Source organism: Manis pentadactyla, chromosome 16, assembly GCF_030020395.1.
Source record: "Manis pentadactyla isolate mManPen7 chromosome 16, mManPen7.hap1, whole genome shotgun sequence".
Taxonomy (NCBI): Eukaryota; Metazoa; Chordata; class Mammalia; order Pholidota; family Manidae; genus Manis; species Manis pentadactyla.
The window spans coordinates 75,601,287-75,622,026 of NC_080034.1; the positions used below are offsets into that span (position 1 = coordinate 75,601,287).

General features: G+C 48.2%; 1 protein-coding gene across 2 annotated transcripts in view; it reads left to right on the top strand.

Annotated features, from left to right (window-relative positions):
* Positions 1 to 20,740, top strand: part of MBOAT1 (membrane bound O-acyltransferase domain containing 1) — a 76,122-nt gene that overhangs the window by 23,914 nt on the left and 31,468 nt on the right. For both annotated transcript variants that reach the window (XM_036911755.2, XM_036911753.2), the window contains exons 2-4: positions 14,184 to 14,329; positions 15,288 to 15,365; positions 19,981 to 20,076. In XM_036911755.2, the coding sequence (XP_036767650.1) occupies positions 14,184 to 14,329; positions 15,288 to 15,365; positions 19,981 to 20,076 (320 nt within the window). The remainder of the gene's footprint in view (positions 1 to 14,183; positions 14,330 to 15,287; positions 15,366 to 19,980; positions 20,077 to 20,740) is intronic.

Sequence of the window (20,740 nt, forward strand, 5' to 3'; positions counted from 1 at the left end):
TGTTTTTAAATAAAAAAAAAAAAAAGAAAGAAATCATTGGCATCTGTTAAATAGCAGCAGGGAGAGTTGCTGTCACACTCAGAGGCCAGAGACGTAGGTCATGTGCAGGGCAGCTCAGAGTGCGGTTTCCTTGGCAGCTCCACCAAGTGCAGACAACTCTTGAGTTTAGTTGGCACAAAAATCAGAGCAGCAGATTCTGTGAGGGTCAGAGTGGGGAGCAGGCAATGCCCCGCCATGCCAGTGTTTACTGGAGGGAGAAGGGGCTTCACGAGCTCCCCGGAGGCCTGGCGGAGGGTCCCGCTGGGGAGGCCTTGGGGAGACAGCAGGAGTGAGCAAAGGGCAGAGAAGGGCAGGGCCAGTGTGGGCACAGCTGGGCAGGAGAGGGATGGACACATGCAAACGGCAAGTAGAGTGGGGGTGACTGCACATGGGGGGCAAGGAATGAGGGGGATTAAAGCAGGTTGGGAGGCATCAAGCTACCTCGGAGCTTGGTTGGAAAGAGCCCAAGAAGGTCTGCTTCCTGGCGAGTGCAGAGATCATCCCGGTAAGGGCCCTCCCTTCAAGGAAGATGCCGTCTGGTGGCGGCGGTGACCTGCACACAGCTCCTCAGGGTATCAGACAGCGTGCAGGGGGGCAGGAGGCACGGAGGGGAGGTCCAGTGCTTGCGTCTCCCAGGTCTTTGAGGGAAGAAGGTACTGGAGTTTTTTATTTTAAACCAGTTCTTGGTAGGCTCCTGATACCTCCTAGACACCAGTGTATGAACTTTGAAGAGTGCGTGGCGGGATACGGGTGCCAGCCCCGAACCTCGTTCCCCTGCTGTCTGTGTGGTCACCAGGGACCTTGCGTGAAGCGCGTCCATCAATCATTAGCTCTGGTGGCAATCAGCCTGCTCCCGCAGGCTATGTGCTTTCATCCCAGCCAAAGCTGTAAAAACATCAATAAAAATTTTTGAGTTAGTAGGGGTCTTATTGGACATTGATATGCTGATTTGCCCAGTTAGAAAGCAGAGGCCCTCAGGGCTAGGTGAGGCGTATGATGCTCAGTGCGTGACAGAGGCGGACTACACCCACCACCAGCCTGTCACAGAGCGCGTCAGGGTCTGGCCCAGGATTAGGGAATGGGTATCCTCACCCTGACTCCAGGCGTATGTGGACAGGCCACACATTTAAAACAACTATAAATATTTTAAGTGTTTATTTCCCAGAATGCTGCGATGCTTTCCCGACGCTGGTATGTTCCTGAGGTATTGCTCCTTGCTGAGGGTTGTCAGGATGGAGTCTTGGTAGCAGGCAGCCACAGCTGGCTTTTGCCCTCTCGGGAAACCATGTCATGTAGGGGGGCCTGGAGGTCCACTCATCTGCTGGGTGCTTACGTGCAAATCATAGGGGCTTCCCTGTCCCATTGGTGCGGATGCTCCTCTACCTCCTCTTCCCACAGAATTTACACCCCTGGAATAGGAGCAGCTGCCAGGAACGTCTGCCCTACACTGTGGAAGGTCCGATTCAAAGGTAAAACAAATAGGAAAATCACGCAGGGAAAGGAGGCTGCATCTTGGCTTAACAGGGCCTGAGTGAGTAGATTCATTTATTTTTTAAAGTTTCCATGACTGAAGAAATTAATTGCATATTCTCTAGGATAAGGGGTTACATATAAAACCCAAAGGACTTCTCCCTCCACACTGAGGAGCTGTAACCTTCAACTGTGCATCTGAGAACCTTTCAGGCAACTAAATGAATATTGCGAGTAACCTTTGATGCCCGCTAATCTGCCTGGTTAGCAAATTCCTTCTTCTATCAGAGACCCCTAGAAACTAGCCTCAGAGAACAGGGAAGGGGAGGGGGAGCTGGCAGGCCTGGTGGCAGACAGGCTGAGCTTTGGGGAGACAAATAAGTGAGGAAATAAATGTAAAGCTTAGAGAGAGCAGACATGTTAGGATAATGCCTCAGAAATGTGCCACGTTTCATGAGAAATCACAGTGTCATGTTCCACTTTATTGTCCATGTCTCTGTATCTTGGAGGATTTTTTAGTAGACATATTTGCTGTTATAATATCCCCAATGCAGGTTTGAAACTTCTGCTGAAGATAATGAAGCAGGAGAAAACTTCCTGAAGGTCACGGCCGATGCGCTGGCCGAAGGTGACCGTTTACTATCAGTTTACTCCATTTCAAAGATGGTAACAAGGTCTGGCCTCAAGATTATTCATTATGAATATGGGTAAACTGGACACTTGACCAGCTGCCTCATACAGATGAGAAACACTACAATTTTTTTTTTAATGGTCTAGGCTACCCAAGAATTACCTGCCCACAGTCACTATTCAGACGAAAACACTAGCAAAGATCCCAATTGCTGCTGTTTTGAAAAATAAAACAAGCAACTGTAAAGCAGAGAAGCAGGTCGTGGGGAGGAGGAGCTGGTTCGGGTCACTCTGTGCACCACCAGCTGTGGGCGCTGCCGAGCGGTGCCTGCTGGCTGCCGTCCGTGTGCCCCTTTCTCTGCTGGCTTCTCGTTAGCTTCCTTCTTAGCCTTATCCCAGGGATTCATCCCTCCTGCAGAGATGGAGCACTTCTGATGTGTCTGGCACTGGGACCCAGAGAGTAATCAGGCCCTGGAGTCCTGTCCACAAGACCCTGACATTCTACTGGGAGAATCACCAGTCCACCCAGAGCTTTTACCGTTTACACTGTGCTGTCAAGCCCGAGGCCTCTCGGAACAGGCGCCTGGTCCCATCCTCTCATTCTCCCCCTGTTCCCTTCCCTTCCCCGTCATCTTTGTCCTTCTCTGTTCTCCGTACTTGAGACCCGGTATTCCTAAATAGTCACCATCACTGTCCAGCGCTGCGTGGAGTCCTCGGTTTTAAAACCCTGTCTGATTTCTGGTCCATCCCTTCCAAAGCCAAACAATTTTAAATCTCTTTCGTGTCTTCCTATTTGCAAACAGCCAGTGTATTTTGACTCTGTTTCAGGTTATTTTCCAAAGTGAGTCTTCGGCCATTTCTGATGTAATGTTTCCATTAAATCGTGGTATCTTTTAAAATCTGTCTTCTTAATCTCTGCTTACTTTATGGAATTTTAAGATTTAAATCCTAGATAACCTTCAGGCTTTTTTTCTTTGATGGGAGCCGAGGTCTAGAAAATACCAGTTTCTGTTACTCAGAGACCACAGAATTCCAATTTTGCTCAACTTGGTAAGACCTTGCTTTTTCTTTACAGAATCCATCTGGGAAAGCTGAGCCATATTCACACATTTTTGCCCTTCCTGCCTTTCCCCCCTGTGTTTTATGCATCCTATCATGTTTAAATGTTTATTAAATACACTACTGATTTATAGATTCAAATCAAGGTGATGTTTACATACCCATATTATGCATTTATGTGTTTGTAGGACTTCTCAGGGTTGTTCTCCTTAAGGTTTACTTTTCTTGCAAAAGACATTTAGACCCATAGGGCATTTGCCAGCTACGGATTTGGAAAGACGAAAAGGCTGAGTTCCTGTCCTGGTGGGTATTAAGGGCCAGAGTTGGGAAAGCAGGTGACAGACACTCCTCTGATTTTGTAGATACAGTATAAAAAAATCCAGCCACTCCTAGGAGCCAGTTTTTCCCAGCGGGTTAACCACAGCACATTTATTATCTTCTCTTTTGTTTTCCTTCTGTTAAAGGACATAGAAGGATTTCCTGCATTTAGTGATGCTGCCCCGGTTGGATTAATGAGGGTAACTCTTAATGTTTTCCATTGAAGTTGGGAGTGAGGATTAGATTTGAAAGAGACTATCAGGTCTGGATTGCATTAATTACATTTAAATGAGTATATGTTAAATAAATTTGATCATTTAAAAACAATACTTTTAATTCCAAGAAGAACAGTTAATGAAGTCAAAAACAGTCCATCCTTGCACAACAGTTTTTCAGTAAACATTTTCTGAATGCCTAGTGGAGGCCTGGAACTGTATTCCTTATAGAATAAAGAGTAAGCATTGCCTTGAGAGCCTTCTATGACCTGTTTTCTGTCCTGCCTTCCCTTTATCTACCTTTTCTTATTCTCCTAACATTCGGACCAACCTCCACTGCTCCTGAACGTGCCGTTCATTCACTCATTCATTCGAATACTGAGCACTTAATATTTAGCAGGCCCTTAGGATGCGTTGATCAAAAGGGTAGACGTGGCTTCTGCCTTCCTGAAGCTGTCTGCCTAGTAGTGAGATCATTACAACCCATTTGAGAAGTGCTGTTACTGCAGAAGCTGAGGGAGCAGCAGAAGGGAAGGCTTCCTGGAGGAGGTGGCTTCAGTGCCGAGATCAGAAGGACTAAGGCAGAGGCAGGGAGGTGAGTAAAGGGCTGTTGAGGTTGTCCAGGTAAAGGGAATGGTGGCTTGAATCAAGGCAGATGTAGAGAGGGAGGCAAATGGCTTAAGACAGGCTTAGGAGGTAGAATGAATAAAGTAGGGAGATTTATTTTATGGAGGGAATTGTAAGGGAGGTGCAGTTCTCTGCTGTCTGGCCTGAACGATTGAGTGTTGAAAGGCCCTGTGCTTACGTAAGAGACCTAGCAAGAGGGGCAGGTGAGGTGGAAGGTGTTGAACTCCCTCATGGGCTTGGTGAAAATTAGGTGTGTGGCTTATCCAAGTGAGGACTGCGGGAGGCACGGGGGTGTCTGCCTGGGAACTCAGAAGGGAAATCTGGGCCAGAGAAAAGATCTAGAAGCCATCAGCTGGTATTTGGAGGCACAAGAATAAGAGACGTTCCTTTGCATATAATGCAGTGTGTGTGAGAAGAGAAGCTGTCCTGGAATGGCCCCTGGAAGGGTACCATCTTAACAGGGGTGGGCAGTGGGGGGGCAGCTGTCACAGGACGGGGCTAAGGACCAGTCAGCAAGGTAAAGACAACCGAGGGGCTGTGGTGTCAGGGAGGCAGGAAGAGAGCAGAGGACAGCGCACAGTGTGCACCGTGCTCACGGTGGGCTGCCTGCACTGGGGGCCTGGCTTGCAGACATGGCGCTGGTGACACAATGGGCGCAGCTGTGGAGCATTAGGGCTGTGTCGTGGCTTATGGCTTGATGAGGGGGTAAGAAATGATTTTAGGGATTCTTTGGAATTAAATTAAAAGATACAAATCCTTCCTGCGATCCTTTCTCCCCTGGCTCTCACAGGTGGGAGAAGACCCCCCAAGGAAGTGGTTGCCTCCGACTTGCAGTTTTTCTAAACCGACTGTTGGTAATTTGTTTCCTGCCTTTGCAAACCGTTGTCTAGGTTGCTGTTCATAGGCTCAGGTTTTTTTAAAGCAGGATGTGCAGTTTCTTTGACTCTTGGTCCTCATTGGAGTTTCCCTTGTATTATAAACACATATTCTAGAGAAGGTGATTACATAACAGGAACTGAAAATAGCTTAGTTCCTAGGGATCAGGCAGAATTGGATGCTCCTGTTTTGATGGTGCCCAGGGGTGCAGTTGCCACTCGGCCCTGGGCCCCTCCACTCCTGCAGTCGTGACATGACTATTGTATCCCACCTGGCCCCCCAGTGTCTCCTTTTATAAAAGCTAAATGGTGATGTGTTTTATTTTCAGCTTCAACTAAATACCAGTTAATTCTGCTTTGGGACTTTTGAGAATTTCATAACACACTCTGAGCTAATTGGTCACACCCTGGGGTGTTGCATAAGAAAATATAGTCCTGGTTCCGCATTTTCCGTTGTCCCCAACGCTCTCACTCACGGTGGCATCTTGAACAGTCAGTCGCCTCGTCGGCGATAGGAAAGTGTACCTGCCTCTGGGGAGCACGTCGTTGGAATGAGAAAGTCTCTGCTTCAGTCCGCCAGGAAAGAAAGTGCTTCAGTTGGGGTTTTTGTTTAGGAGGCAGTACAGGTTGTTGGGGAAAGAGGCACCTTGGGAGTCTGTTCCCCTCTCTCTCATTAAATAACCTTATTTAACCCGTCCATGTCACCCACTGGGAAAATACTGATGATATTTGTGCTTACTGCCTCCTTAGTGATAAGAGACAACCAAACACAGTGTGTGTATGTGTGTGTGTGTATAGTTACCTTTTTATAAGAATAATGAGACTGCAGTATTGTAGTATAATGATTCATGCTCTGTGCTGGTTGGGCTTATGTTTCTTGATTAATTCTGTTTCAAATGTGTGTGCCTAAGAATTTAAAAATAAATAATGAAGTTTGAAAAAAATTTTAGAATAATGAATTTGGCCTCTTTAAAGCACAGCCATAAATTCAGACCTCATTTGGGAAAGATGAGCTAATTGCATTTTTACATTTAGGACAGGTCTTCAACTATATAGGAGCTTATTAGGCATGTGGTAGGCATTCACGATTTTTAGGGGGGTGTTCATCATTTATATGTTTTCCATTAAGGGATGTCTTCTTGCTACTGTGGTGGGTAAACACCTTGATAAAAAAAATAGATAAAAATATCTAGCATGCATTGAGCATTTCTTGCTGGACAGGCACTGTGCTAATCACTGAACATGTATTACCTCATTTAATTCTATGAGAATAGCTATGTCATCCTCATTTTATAAAATTGGAGATACAGGTTAAATAACTTGGCTAAGGTTGTACCGCTGGGGGTGAGTTAGGGTGGGATCTGCCGCCATCAGGCCAGCGTCCAAGCTTGTCTGTAAGTGCTATGCTCTGCTAGCTCTCATTACCATTGATTAAACCTGTGTGTTTATTCTATCTGTATAACCCCCTTTTTTACAGTAAATACTCAAAAACGTTAATCCAGTGGCCAATAAAGCCATTGGCCAAAAGCCAAAAAACTAAATGAAAAGGAGTTTAACCAATAGTCAGGAAAATGCAAACTGAAATGAATACAATACTAGTTTTTTATCATCTGATTGCAAAAACTGGGGCATATAAGGCAGTGTTGCTGAGAAAAACATTCCAGGCCTGGACAGTTGCCTGCATCTGCCTGGGGAGCCACGGGTACTTCACTGTAGTAGGGAAATCATTGCAGACTGTTAATCTTTGCTGTTTGGTAGAAAAGCATCCGCTTGCATCTCTTCATCAGGAAGAAGGCAGTGTTTGTCGATCCTCCCCAACTTTGTGTTTTGTCGGAAGAATATGAAGGCCACGGGGCAGAAATCCCCAAACAATGCCTTTCTAGCTGTACATTGGGGCACAAAGATTTGAGAATTAACCTTTAAAAACTGCAGCATTGTTTGTGATTGTGCTTTGGAGAAATAAGAGGTCAAATCCAGGGCTTGTTTTATTTCCGTGCAGTGACTGCAGTCTTGCAAGAGGGGGCGGCTGCACCTTTGCTGAACGGAGCTCTGTCAGGATTGTTTGTGTGAAGACTGACCAAAAGTTGTGTTCCGCTGTTTGCAAACGCTAAGGGTCCTTCAGTTGTGGAGAGCGTGATGCTGGATACCACAGTGGAGGCGCAGCGTTCTTCCCCGCTCTGGACAGGAGTGCGTCAGTAGACAAGTGAAAACTTGGTGCCAACTCCTGTTAAATGTGAAGGATTTGTTTAAGAGCATCATGGAACGTGTTTTCATTCTCTTTGGCCATCCACATCATTACGCCAACTCCTGTTAAATGTGAAGGATTTGTTTGAGAGCATCATGGAACGTGTTTTCATTCTCTTTGGCCATCCACATCATTACCCTTCACAATTTGCTGTGCATTAAAACTGTTTGTCTTTAAGATGAAACTTTTTACAGGCTGATTTCTTCCATTATGCCGAACTCTTCCTGAAACTTTATTTGTACTACTTTCTAATAAGTGCAACTCTGAGGGTAGAGTAAGTAGAATTTAAATACAGATTTTTATGAGTTTGTTAGGGTGTCTGGCAGTGTGTGTGTGTGTGTGTGTGTGTGTGTGTGTGTGTGGTGAATGTAGGGGAAATTCCACATGGAATTTATAATTATAAATTGTAAAACAAAATTTATGAAATTTTGCCCAGATTCTTGTCACCCTGAGAAAACAACCATATTCAGATTTTCATATTATCTTTGCCACTTTCTATATGCCACTATTGTTTTAACATAGTTGTAAATGTACACATAATTTTATATTCTGCTTCTTATTAGTGAGAGGAAATGTTTTTCATTTTATTATAGGTGCTTTATAATGCCCATTTTTCTACTATGATATTGAATGGGTTTACCATTAATTACTATACCACTCTTGTCCTATATTTAGGTAGATTTTACTTCATTTTGTCTTGTAAATAATGCCTTAACATTTTTTCAGTATTTAGATTTTTATCATCCAATGAATAAATTTTCAGGAATTGGCCAAAGTAGCAAACACTACTGTATTATTATTGAAAAGAATTATAATGCAAGATGTATTCTTTAGTTCTTCATGGTTTGCCTGGTGTCTTTCCTAATCATTGAACTTTTAGGTACCTTCTTCTTGCTACTAGAAACGTCACCTTAGTAGGTGACTAATTTTTGTGTACATTTCTAATAGTCATAATAGTGCATTTAAAATTTATAGGCACAGATATGCAAAAAATCTAATTTTAATATTTCTCTGCACTAAAATAATTGAGCTTTCAAACTAATCTGCCAGTTTTAGGCAGCTCACTTCCCGTTTAAGGCCGGTGGTGTTAAGGGTCTGGTGACCCTGAGGACCTCTGAGGCCTCAGTGAAGGCATTGCGTCCCTGGCCACTGGGGCCCAGCTGGCTTCTGCTCATATGGAGCCCATCCCCGCGGTCTTGGGTGCTGGGTGGGGGCTGCACCCTCTGCTGTTCCCTGCACCCCTTCTGTGGCTCCTGGTGGCAGGTTCACACTCAGCGCTCTCTGCAGTCCACCTGCAAGACACTCTCAGGCCTGCCAGCTGTCAGCGGGCCTCGGTGCTGATCCCAGAGGCTGGGAGAGGCCCTGCGTGGTGCCGCAGGCTCCGGGCCTCATCACCCTCTGGCCTCTGGGAAGTGGTGCTTCTCTGAGGGACTGGCCTTCGCCCGGGCTGCATGCCAAGAAGCAGGCTGCCGCCCCTTCTGGGATACTGGAGGGTCCCCCAGACTTCCTCAGGGGCCCCGCCACCTTCTGCTGTCCCAGCCCCTTAGCCCTGATTCCTCCACCTCCGTAGCCAAGCGCTGCCCCTGTCCCGGGCTCCCCCCATTGGCTCACTGGCTCAACCAACTCTTTCTCTTTTATTGGGGGCAGAAGAACAACCCTTCCATCACTAAGAGCTGTTTCTCTCCTCCACGACTGTGGAACAAACTCCATGCTTTAAATTTGTCAGCTTCGCTCTTGCAGTTTTTAGAATTAAAAAAAAGCTTTCCTAAATTCTGAGAAACTGCTCTGCCTTTCAGACTGACCCTGCTTTAGATCTGCAGGACCCGACTCGGGATCTGGGAGCCCGGAGATGGACTCTGGCCCGCGCTGCCTCGCTGTCCCCTGTGGGAGGCGGACACAGGAAACGGGTCGCTGTCCAATGCTGGGTGGGAAGGGGGTCCGTCCAGGGCCAGCGGGAGCCGGGGCGAGAGGCCGCAATGACAGCCCGCCCGTGGGCAACACATGCTGAGCTTGTTCCGTGCAGCAGGGGGGGTGACTTCGTGGGTGGCGCATCAGCCAGCGAGGGCGCGGCGTGGCGGGCACTGCCCGGGTGAGCTTCTGTGTCGGCCCCCTGCCCTCCACAGCCCGGCGGGTAGTGCTGCTGTTACTCCCCCTCCCGTGGCCCAGGAGCCAGGAGGCACAGAGCCTTGGGACTGCGGCCGGCCTGGACCGTGGTGGACCCGGCTGCTGGCCAGGCTGCACCTGCGGCTGGTGGGGGGCGGGCGGTCACAGCACCTCATTGCGGGAGGCAGATCCCTCCCCCTTGTAACTGCCGGGATTTGATTTTCTTCTCTCGCGGGGGTTTGATCATTTCGTAAAAGGTGGTTCTTTCCCTATTTAGGAAGACACATCCCTTATTGTTGGCCTGTTTCTAAACATATATTTATTACCTCGCTAGCGTAGGTGCGTCTCTGAAGGGGAAAAAGAGAACCTCCCAGTCTGGGCTGCTGGCGCTCTCCACAGTGCAGTGTCTGTGTCAGGTCGGTGACGTGAAGCACAGAGGTGCGTACTTTGCAAAACCCGTTTATCAAACATACCCAAAAGTGGGGAGGTTGGTACTGTGAACGTTCATGTGCCCGGCCCTCAGCTTTAACTGGTTTCACCTCAGGCCAATCTTTGTTTCATCTGTACCAGGATTTCTTAAACTTAGTACTGCTGACATTTTGGACCAGGAAATTCTTTGCTGTGGGGGGGGGGTCATGTGCCTTTTATGATGTTTTACAGCATTCCTGGCCTCTACCCACTGGATGCCAATAGCACTCTCTCCCCTGCATTTCTTGTTCTAACAGCCAAAAATGTCCCCTGCGGGGCAAGTCATCCCCAATTAAAACCTTTCATTTATCCTTATTCCACCCTCTCCATCCCTTGAAGATTATTTGAAAGCAGATCCCATACATCAAATCCAATCCATTTCTGGACAGTAACACCTCCAATTTTGTTGGCCTTCTAGAGAGAAAAAGCGCAAAGATCTAATTCTGTTCCTGTATGACTTGTCATGACAGGGGGCCACTCTTGGCCAGAGATGGACATAGTTCCTACCAGCTACTGGTGCTGGCATGGGGTAGCAAACACTAAGAAATTGGTATCATCCCCATCTGTACTTTTTCAAATAAATTGTGGTCAAATATACGTAATGTAAAATTTTCCATTTTAACCATTTCTTAGTGGTTCATTCAGTTCGTTGGCATTCAGTACATTCACACTGTTAAGCAACCATCACCACCATCCATCACCAGAATACTTCATCTTGCAAAACTAAAACTCTCTACCCATTAAATAATAAACACTTCCCTCTATCCCCAGCTCCTGGGACGTCATGTAAGTGGCACCAGGCAATATTTGTCCTTCTGTGACTGGCTTGTTTCACTTAGCATAATATCCTCAAGATCCATCCATGTGTAGCATGTGTCAGAATTTCCCCCATTTTAAGGCTGAGTAATATTCCACTGTATGGATGTACCACATTTTCTTTATCTATTCACTCATTGATGAATAGTTAGGTTGCTTCCACCTTTTGGCTGTTGTGCACAATGTTCCTCAAGACCCTGCTTTCAGTTCTTTAGGGTAAACAACCAGAAGTGGAATTGCTGGATCCTATGTAATTATAGTTTTTTTCTGAGGAGCTGCCATACTGTTTCCCTCAGCGACTGCACCGTTTCACACTCTCATCAGTAGTGCACAGGCTTCCAGTTTCTCCACATCCTTGCCAGCACTAATTACTTTGTTTTTAAAATAATAGCCACTGTCATGGGTGTGAAGTGGTGTCTAATTGTGGTTCAGCTAATACCTTTTAAGGTCATTTGGTAATTGGAAAGCAACTCTGCTAGAACCAAGTGGTGTGCTGTGTGTTACCACTTTCACCTCAGAACAGCTCGCATGGAACATTCAGATCACCATCCATGACTCACTCCTGGGAAGAGGGTGGAGAGTGGGTTGTGTCTTTGTGCAGGGGGAGTTTCTGATCCGTAAAGAAGTTTTGCATTTAGGCATTTACCATTAACCATTAAGGGAAAGGATACAGGTTAGATACAGAATCAGAGGCCATATGAGCTGGAAGAGGAGACATTAGAAATCAGTTCTCCCAAAGCATACATTTTGCAAAAAAAAAGGATACCTAGGGCATATGTCTCTTCTTCTTGACATAAGGGCAGTGACAAGGTCCTGCTTATTGTCCCCAGTATCTGGCATATAGAGGCAACCAGTAAATATTTGTGGAATTCGTCAGTGAGTTACCCAAGGCTGCCCAGAACCAGACCATGCAGGTGGCGCTGCAGCACATTATGGTGACTGAGACGTGGCAGATCGCTTCAGTGACCCCGTGAGTCTCCCTGGCCTCTTTTGCAGTCACTTGCACTGACAAGGTCAGGTGTCGTGGCCCACGGTGGGGCTCCTTCTCCCTTGGCGGTAGGCGTGAGGGGTCCTGAAGGAGACAGACCCAGCTCAGGTGACCGTCAGGAGGCTGTGGCGGCCTGCTGGCTGGGTGACGGCCACCAGGCCTCGGTACCTGCGTTCTCCCACTGCATCTCTGCCCCAGCCCTTTCACCACCCAGTCGCCGCTGGCCTTTATTCTGCTTTCCCTGTTTGGGGAAAGCCCGGGTCTTCGCGGACGCCTCCATGGGCCCTCTTCCTCCTTCTGCACCAGCAGGCCTCTGTCTTGCCTGCATGTTAGAATCACCTGAATGCTTTGGGAAATTCTGATGCCAGGCCAGTGAAATCAGATCCTGGCTAGGATCCAGGCAGCAATACTTTATTGTCCTCAACCCCCTGCAGTTTTTACCTATTTGAACAGTTTTTCCCCAATTGTCTGCCTGAGTCTCATCCCTCCATAACCGTGAAACTTGTCCACTTTGGATCGAAGGGAATATAATGTAAGACTAGAATAATAAACGCAGCAAGTTTGTCCAGTGTTCACATCACTTTACTGTGACTCCCACGCCACCTGTACCCTTTCCCTGTGTGGAGTGCAGACTCCCCCAGCTGGAACCATGCTTTCCTGCTCCTCAGTCCCAGGGGTTCTCAGACTGGAGCATGCATCACCAGCACATGTGGGGCCTGTGAAATGCTGATTGCTGGGCCCGCCCTGGGAACGTCTGGCTTAGTGGGTCTGAGGGGGGCCCAGAGAATTTGCATTTCTAACAGGTTTCCAGATGATGCTAGTGCCGGCGGTCTGGGGTCTACACTCCTGAAGACTGCTGCTCTGTCCTCTGGGTCATGCTCATGTGCAGGGATGCTCAATAATTACTGGCCAGCCACACAGAATGGAGCCAATTGCCCCTTGGTTGCTTTTCTGAGTAGCTGTGCTCACTGTGGCTGCGGGCTGGTCCCTGGGCTGGGAACGTGTGATTATCTACAGATGATCATAACTTTGACTTTCCAGTTGTTAATTCCTTTACATTCTGAATCTTGCTAAGATGGTTATTTTTCTGTGTGTATGTCTGTGTGTGTATCTGTGTATATGTGTGTGTGTGTGTATGTGTTGTGCATGTAAGGCTACATGAAAAGATTTGACCACATCAGGCAGAATGGGATGACAGGTCCCCTGCTGTCTTACAGGGTGGGAAGTAAGAGTGGATAGTTTTTTCAGGAGTAAGTTTCTGGCAAGACTAGTGAAGAAGGATCTCCAAATAGAGGGGAAACTCAGCACAATCAATTTTTAAAAACGAAACAAGAAATTCTCTGAAAGTTATTTTCTATGAATTATCAAGGGTTCAGAGTGTTCTTGTTTTTTATTGGGAAACCAAATGAGCTTGTGCAGAGCTGATGTCTGTGCCTCCAGCCCTGCCTCTGAGCACAGCCCTCAGGAATGTCATGAACAGCTAGTTTTTTGTAGTGTGAAAAACTGTGAGGCTGAAGTTGAGGGTAGAATAGATTGAATAGATAGCGAATCAGTGTTTGTTCCAAATACTCTGTAGAGTTTAAACTGCTTTTCCAGCTTTGATTAATGGTTAAACCATTTAATGTATTTTGGTTTTGTGTTAAATCAGCTGATCTCATCTATGGGTATCAGGGGATTGTTTTATATTTTTCTTTTAGGTAAAATATTTCTTGAGCGATGGATAACTGAGATTTTTCTAAGGAAATTTGGTGCCCATATTGCACAATTGGACAGCGTTGGCCACGGAGGCTTAAAAGCAGGGTTATTTCTTTTTTGGGGGGGGTGGGTCCTTAGTGTCACACTCTGAATTTGAGCAACACTCTTGCTTAATTGGTGTTAATTTAAAATAAGAAGATGTGAGTCAGAAAACAGCTGATGATTCCTTTGAAGAAGCACTTGAGTTCTTACATATTAACTGAGGGAGGCCTCATTGATTTGATTCATTTGCATCTCTAAAAGCATCTTCTTTATCTTAGCATAGAGCTGGGGGTTTGGGGAGGATGGGGAGAGGGACTTAGCAAACTGACCCCCTAGTCAGCTACACCCCTTGTGCGAACAAGACCTCTGCCTGAGGGTGGGAACTCAAACTTAGCTTGTCTTCAAGGATTAGAAAAAGCAGGCTCCTCCCTTACACCGGACGAGGGGTTGGTTATCTTTTAAGTTGCTTGCACCTCCTCCCAGTGGACGCTCCGCTGCGGAAGGAAATCCGGGTTGATGTGGGAAGCGGGCAGAGGCCGGGAAGACTGGCTGGCAGGCCGCGCAGTAGGGGTCCGGCTCTCCGTCCCGTGCAGGTGAACTTCGTGGCGTGCCAGCTCTCGGCCCTGTGCGCTGCTCTCTGGTTTCGCACCTACCTGTGTCCCGGGAAGACCAGTCCCGATGTCCGGCACGCCTTTGCCATCGTTTTTGGCATCTATTTCGTCATCTTCTGTTTTGGCTGGTGAGTATGAGGCGCAGAAATCCTCATGGCTGCTTTTGGGTGTTCTGGGACTGTGTTTTTGGCATTTCTGAGGTGCTAAGGAAGGAACTGTATGGTATTTACTCTTTGTAAATTGTAAAATAATGATGTCACCAGAATCTCCATTTACTGTAAGAGCCTAGAACCAATAACCTACCTGTTAGGTGAACTCGGTGATTTTTCTTAAAATTAGACTGTACGCATCTCAGCCTGGTCATGAACCGGGAGTTACAGGGCCGCTGTCTGCGGAGGAACCTCCCCTAACCGTGTAGGTATTGGGGCTGCACTTGCCCTGCTGCTAGAGATGCTCGTGTTAGTCCCGAACTTAGAGTCGAGCAATAGTCTAAGGGAATGTGAGTCATTCCTTCACAGGAGAGCCTGTAGTTTAGACTTTTTCACATTAGGTAAATGGGGCAGTTACCCTGGGAGTGGCCCTGAACTGGGGAAGAAGTCTCAGGAACCGGTATTTCTACTAGTGCCACTGAAGGAAATTTGTGAATGGTTCAGGGCACCAGGATACTGTTCCTTCTTCAAGAATCTGAGGAAGGGTGAGTATTTGTATCCGTCACCAGGGGGAAGTCTTGGAATCGAGGGAAGCTCAGTTTTGGTCCTGGTACTTAAAAATTAAAAACCAAAACATCCCGAAGAAAGAACTCTGTTCCAGACTCCCAACTGTGCATGTGAAAAAAGTGTAAACATCCCATATATGGATACCTGATCTTGTTAGTGCTGTGTCGTGACTTCCGAGTGTAATTTCCAGATAGAATATCTTAATCGCATGGAACAAAAATACTTGATTTATCTTGTCTTACATAAACGTGAGTTAACTGATCACTTGCTTTTTGGCAGGGTTGGGGGTGTGTAGCAATATGGGTGGCCAATATGTACATTAATATGAAATACATTCAGTGTTCCTCCTTCCTCCAATGATGTCTTAAAGGTACTCGGTACATCTCTTTGTGCTGGTGTTGATGTGCTATGGAATCATGGTCACCGCAAGCGTATCCAATATCCACAGGTAAGACCCTGGTAAGGTTTGCATGATCTTTGAAATGTATTTCCAGGGTAAAGGGGTTCCTTCCCCATTTGCCACAAGTGGCATATCCTGAGTTCTCTGGGATATCAGAAGGAGGGATAGGAAAAGGGTGGGATGCTAGCGGGGCCCTCAGGTGGAAGAGGGTAATCAGAATTAGGAGCTCTGTGATAGCCCCACACTGGGAACAACCCGAATGGTCACCACAGTGGAATGCGACTCAGCAACCAGAAGGTATGGATGATTGCCACACACAATGGTATGGCTGAATCTCAAATATGCTGGATGAAGGAAGCCACACAACCTATTCTCAAAAATGCAAACTAATCTATGGTGACAGAAATCAGACTGGAGGTTATGGGGGGTGCCTGGGGGATGCAGGGAGATGAAAGGTCACAAGGAGGCATGGAGAAACTTGGGGACTGCCAGATGTATCCGATATCTTGAATTTGGCTGTGGCTTTCTGGGTGTGCACATATGTCAAAGCTTTGTACACCTTAAATATGTACAGTAAAACTTAAAACAAGAAGAAACATCTTTACTAGGATATTTTGATTTCAAAGTCTAGAAGAAATTTAATTCTACCTTGCTGGCTATGTGCTTGGATAATCAATTCAGATATCTGGGGTATCTGTTTTGCATGGTCTCTGTCCGCTGCGGTCTTTGGGAATCCTGTTAATTCAGCCTTTCGCCTCTGGAATGTAAGCTCTGTGGAAACAGACTTTCTCTCTTGTTCTCTGTTAAGTCCTCAGACCCTAGAACAATACCTGACACAAGTAAAGAATCAGCAAATATTTATGGAATGAATGACTGAATATCTTTGAAAAGACATTTACTCTTTTATGACTTCTGATGGCTCCTCTGGAGAAACAGATGACTCGTTTCAGCTTCAGAAAACTCTTTGATTAACAAGAAAACTCTTTTGATTAGTAAGAGCATTAGCACAAGTTTTCCTTCTTAAAGGCAGTGCAGTTTAGGCATTCATGGTCATGTATAATCTTGTAATTACTTAAAACAAATTTCTGGTTTTCAAGGGAGTATTTTTGCATGCTTTTAAATTTTATAGTCATTCAACTTTTGAGGTCTGAAAATTTGAATTCTAATAATCCATCATCCAAAAGGGATAGTGTCATTCCTTCCAAAGGAAAAGAAATCCATATTTTCAACTTGATAAGAATGGGTTTTGGAAATGCTTCATATTATGACAAAATGCTTTTTTTAGCTAGGGCAGGTGGGAGGGCTGAAAATATCTGACTTTTGCTAACCCTGATGTTGGAGGCAGTTAAATGATTAATAAAGATGTTGCATCTCTGTAGCACGTTCCCAACTACTTTACAGTGTGTAGTTGTTGTAATTTGTCAGCTCTTCTCATACTCGTGTGATGCTGAGGGGGGGTGGGCTCTTTCTCAGAGGGTCAAAAGCTCATGTGCATCTGGGCCAGGCCCAGGCTCACTGTGTCAGCCTCTGGCTGGGAATGGAGTACTCAGGCCAGCAATGGAATCCTCCAGCCTTGGCAGAGCCGAGCAGTTTACAGAAAGGCTGCGACTCTTGCACCACAATAATATTGCGGTAGCTGAGGGTGGTGTCATAAGACCAGAAAGAAAAGATGCCAGAACGTTCTTCCCCTTTTTCTTGGCTTGTGTGCTTGCCAGGCGTACAGAAGTAGGGAGCGGCTCACTGTGACCCGCGGAAGTTGTTTCCTATTGATGCAGGGAAAGAGCACCAGTCTGGAGTCAGGAAATACGGCTCTGGCAGTGTGAGTTCCAACAGGTCACACAGCTTTTCTGTACATCAGATTTCCTGATCTATAAAAGGTGGGGTTTGTGGTAATTTGGATGGAAGTTCTCTGCTGGACCAGGACTTCCTGATTCTTTATGAGCTGTTCTCCTCCCTTCACTGGGAGCTTTAGGATGCTGTCGTCTGGCCTGGAGAAGGAGGGGATGGGTAGGGTTAGCTGCCACGCACAGCCAGCCCATTTCCAGACTGACTGTTGTTACTCAGGGTGTGTCTAGAGAGTTCTCGGGGTACCACCTCTGTCTCCTTCCCAAGTCACTGTGTTGGGTGGAAATCACAGCTGTTAATTTACCACATATGCACCAACTGGAGTGGAATGTGGTCCGTCTGTCCAAGGACAGACGGCCTGTGTAAGAACTCATGATGCAGTTACCATTTTTGTGGTACCTGCTTTGTGCCAAGTGCTGGCCCAGCTCTTTTAAATATGTGTGTCTCGTTATTTTTAATATATGAACTCTTGTTTCAGATATCATTTGATATCATTATTGCAAATATCTTCTTCCTAGGGGGACTCTATGGGATATAGGTGTTTTTTGTTCTCTCAGATGAGGAGTTAAAGCTCAGAGAGGCCCATAGGGATGCGGTTCAATGAATTTTCAGAGAGTGAATAGATGCAGGTAGCCACCGCCAGGTCGGTCAGGATGGGGCATATCACCATCCCTCCCATGCCAGTCACTACCACACACCTCCTTCCTGACGCGAGTGCTGTCCCGGCTTCTCACACTGCGGGTTAGTTTTGCCAGTGCTGGGCCTGGAGCCGTGCTGGCCTGTCTCCAGGTGCCTCTCACCATGCCTGTGTTCCTTAGGTTTCCAGGTCTGCCCAGGGCCGAATGCATGGCCCCGCTGTCGGAGTGCAGTGCCCAGCACTGCATTCGGCATGTGGGCCTTCTTGTGGTAGTTACAGTGAACTTGCTTCCCAGCCTGGCTTGGGGGGCAGGGAAGCTGTGAGTCTAACTGCCATTGAGCAGAGAGAGGAAGCAGCAGGCATGGCTGCATTTGAAAAGGCCCTTGAAAAGAACCTGCCTCTTGTCTGCTTTGCATGCTTCTGCCTTGACACTGGTGAACAGGTGGAGTGTGGGAGCAGGTGCTGGAAGCAGAAAGGTCTGACTCCCTGCGCCTTCTGCTTCAGCTCCTAAGGGAGCGGTTTTTTCTTAGTCATTTGCTTCATGCACTTTCTTCCTGGTTTGGTAAGGGTTAAGGATGAACCCACAGCAGGAGAAATCTTTTTTGTGTAGTAATATCTGCAAATAATGGTAAAGGGAACATAAAGTTATATGGTGTCTTAGAATCACAGAACTCCTTTGCCTTCATTGTCTATCTCTCCCTTGCTACCAAATGAATTTTTATTATTCCTACTTTACTAATGCCTTAGATTGATCTAGTCTTCATGACTTATTTTAATGTGAAGTTGTGAATTCCAATGTAATTTAGTATCAGCATATACATCTTCCTCGTTTTATGACACGTTTAAAAGTTATATCTTCTGAGTTTGTCTGTTTCTGATTGCCTCCTGAACCACTTAAGTCGTTTAATGTACTCATTTCAGTGCATTTCAGCCCACAGTCAGTGAACCCTTCCAGTGGTCAAGGGTTGAAATGCTCAGGTCACAGTGAGTCGGGGAAACAGATGTGTACGTACGTTATGTGTGTTAGCAGGTAGCACTTGATAAACGGAGGCCTGGGAGCTATGAGTATCCTGGGAGTGGGGATGGATGGAAGCAGAGCAGGTGACCTGGGAGCTGAGCCTGCCTGATAATCAGGCAGTTTCCAGATAGACTATAGGATGGAGAGAGGAGCTGCAGGCGGCGGGGAGCAGGCGGAGAGCTACCTGGCCTGAAGACACAGGATGTGGTTGGGGAAGGCGAGCAGAGACCACCGTGGCCAGAACGTGAGGTGGGCATGGAGCGTGGCTGGAGGTGGGTCCAGAAGGGGAACGCAGAGGCCACCGCGTAAAGCACCCTGCCTGCCGTGTTCAGTTTCAGTGTGACTGCACTGTGGGACCCACTGGAGACAGAATTCTAAGACAAGTAGCGGTCCTGCGGCTGTTGGCTCGTCACGAAGTAGGTGGCCGGCTGAGTGAAGCGCGCAGGGTCGTCCTTGTCTCGTGGGTCTTTCAGTCTAGGGAGGGAGGCAGCGGTGAATCGGATCATCACGCATATCTGCGCGTACAGACTGAGGGATGTGAATGGCACGCGTGCGTGTGCATTGCACGTGTGTCCGTGCCGCTGCCCTATGCCCCGGGGTGCCCAGGGCCGGTCTCTGAGCGGAGCCGAGTGGCGGTGAGCAGGTGGCGGCGGGCGCTGAGCCGGGAGTGGGAATGTGGACGCCTCGGGGGCGGGGGGCGGCTGGGAAGAATTAACCGCACGGGTGGCAAGAAGGCGAGGAGAACGGAGCCCGGAGAAGGGCGCCGCGGAGGGGAGCTGGCGGGAGTTCGGGAGGGTGACGTCGTGTCGTGGTGACCACCGCGTGGACGTGCCGGTTTGCGGAGGAGAGTCGGGGCGCCAGCCTCGGGTTCCAGCTCGGCTGCGCGCTGGGTGGGCCCCTCGGGAGTGCCCGTGCCGGGGGCTCTGACTGTGCGGGGCGGGGCCCGGGCGCCTGGAGCGTGAGAGACCCCTGGGCGCCGCCCTGAGGACTCGGCCGCCGCGGGCCCGGCGGGGAGAGAGGAGCCGCCCGCAGCGGGCGCGGGGGCGCGGGGGGAGCGGGGGCGGGGCCCGTGCGGCCGATGCGGGGGCGCGGGCGGGACGCGGGGAGTTGGCTGCGCGCCGCGCCGCCGCGCCTGCGGTCTGATCCTCCGTTTTGGGTTTCAGGTACTCCTTTTGCGTAGCGATGGGCTACCTTACGCTGTGCCACGTCAGCCGAATATACATCTTCCACTATGGAATCCTCACGACAGACTTTTCTGGGTGAGTATTCGGGGCGGGGCTTGGCCGCCCACCGGGACGCAGTCGCTCGGGGCCTGTTGCGCGTGCGCCCGAGATTCCACAGGGGCGGGTTCAGCCCGTCGGTGCGTTTCTGTGCTGATGAGGTGGAGGCTGAAGACCGGACAGTCTGGGACAGTGAGCTCCGCTGTGCGGGAGGCAGGGGTCGCAGCGTCCCGCCGCCAGGGTGTGTGGGGTCACGGGGACAGGCCGGGCACTTTGCCCTTTTATGCCTCTGGCTGTGGCACCACCACGTGGAGAAGTAGTGCCGTGAACCATGTGACCCCAAAGCCTAAAACAGTGACTCTCTTGCTCAGAAAGCTTGCCGGCTCCTTCCTTAGTCCCTTAACACGGCGTTGGTTTTTATCTCCTACTAGTTAATCATACAGAAGCTCTCCATACTAGCCAATCAGTAGCCGCCCCCCTGAACCCCTCGGGCACCCTGGCTGCCCCGCCAGCAGCCCCAGGTGCGCCAGACTTCTAGAGACTTCCAGCACAGCAGGGGGCTCCGTACTAGTGGTACAGCTTTTGTCTGTCCCCAGGGCCTTAACCCGGTGGCCACCCCCTCCCGGCCGGTCGCCTGGTGGAGGCTGTGGATGGATCAGTAAAAATTCTGTGCCTTGTCGATGTTCGTTCAGGAACAGTTCAT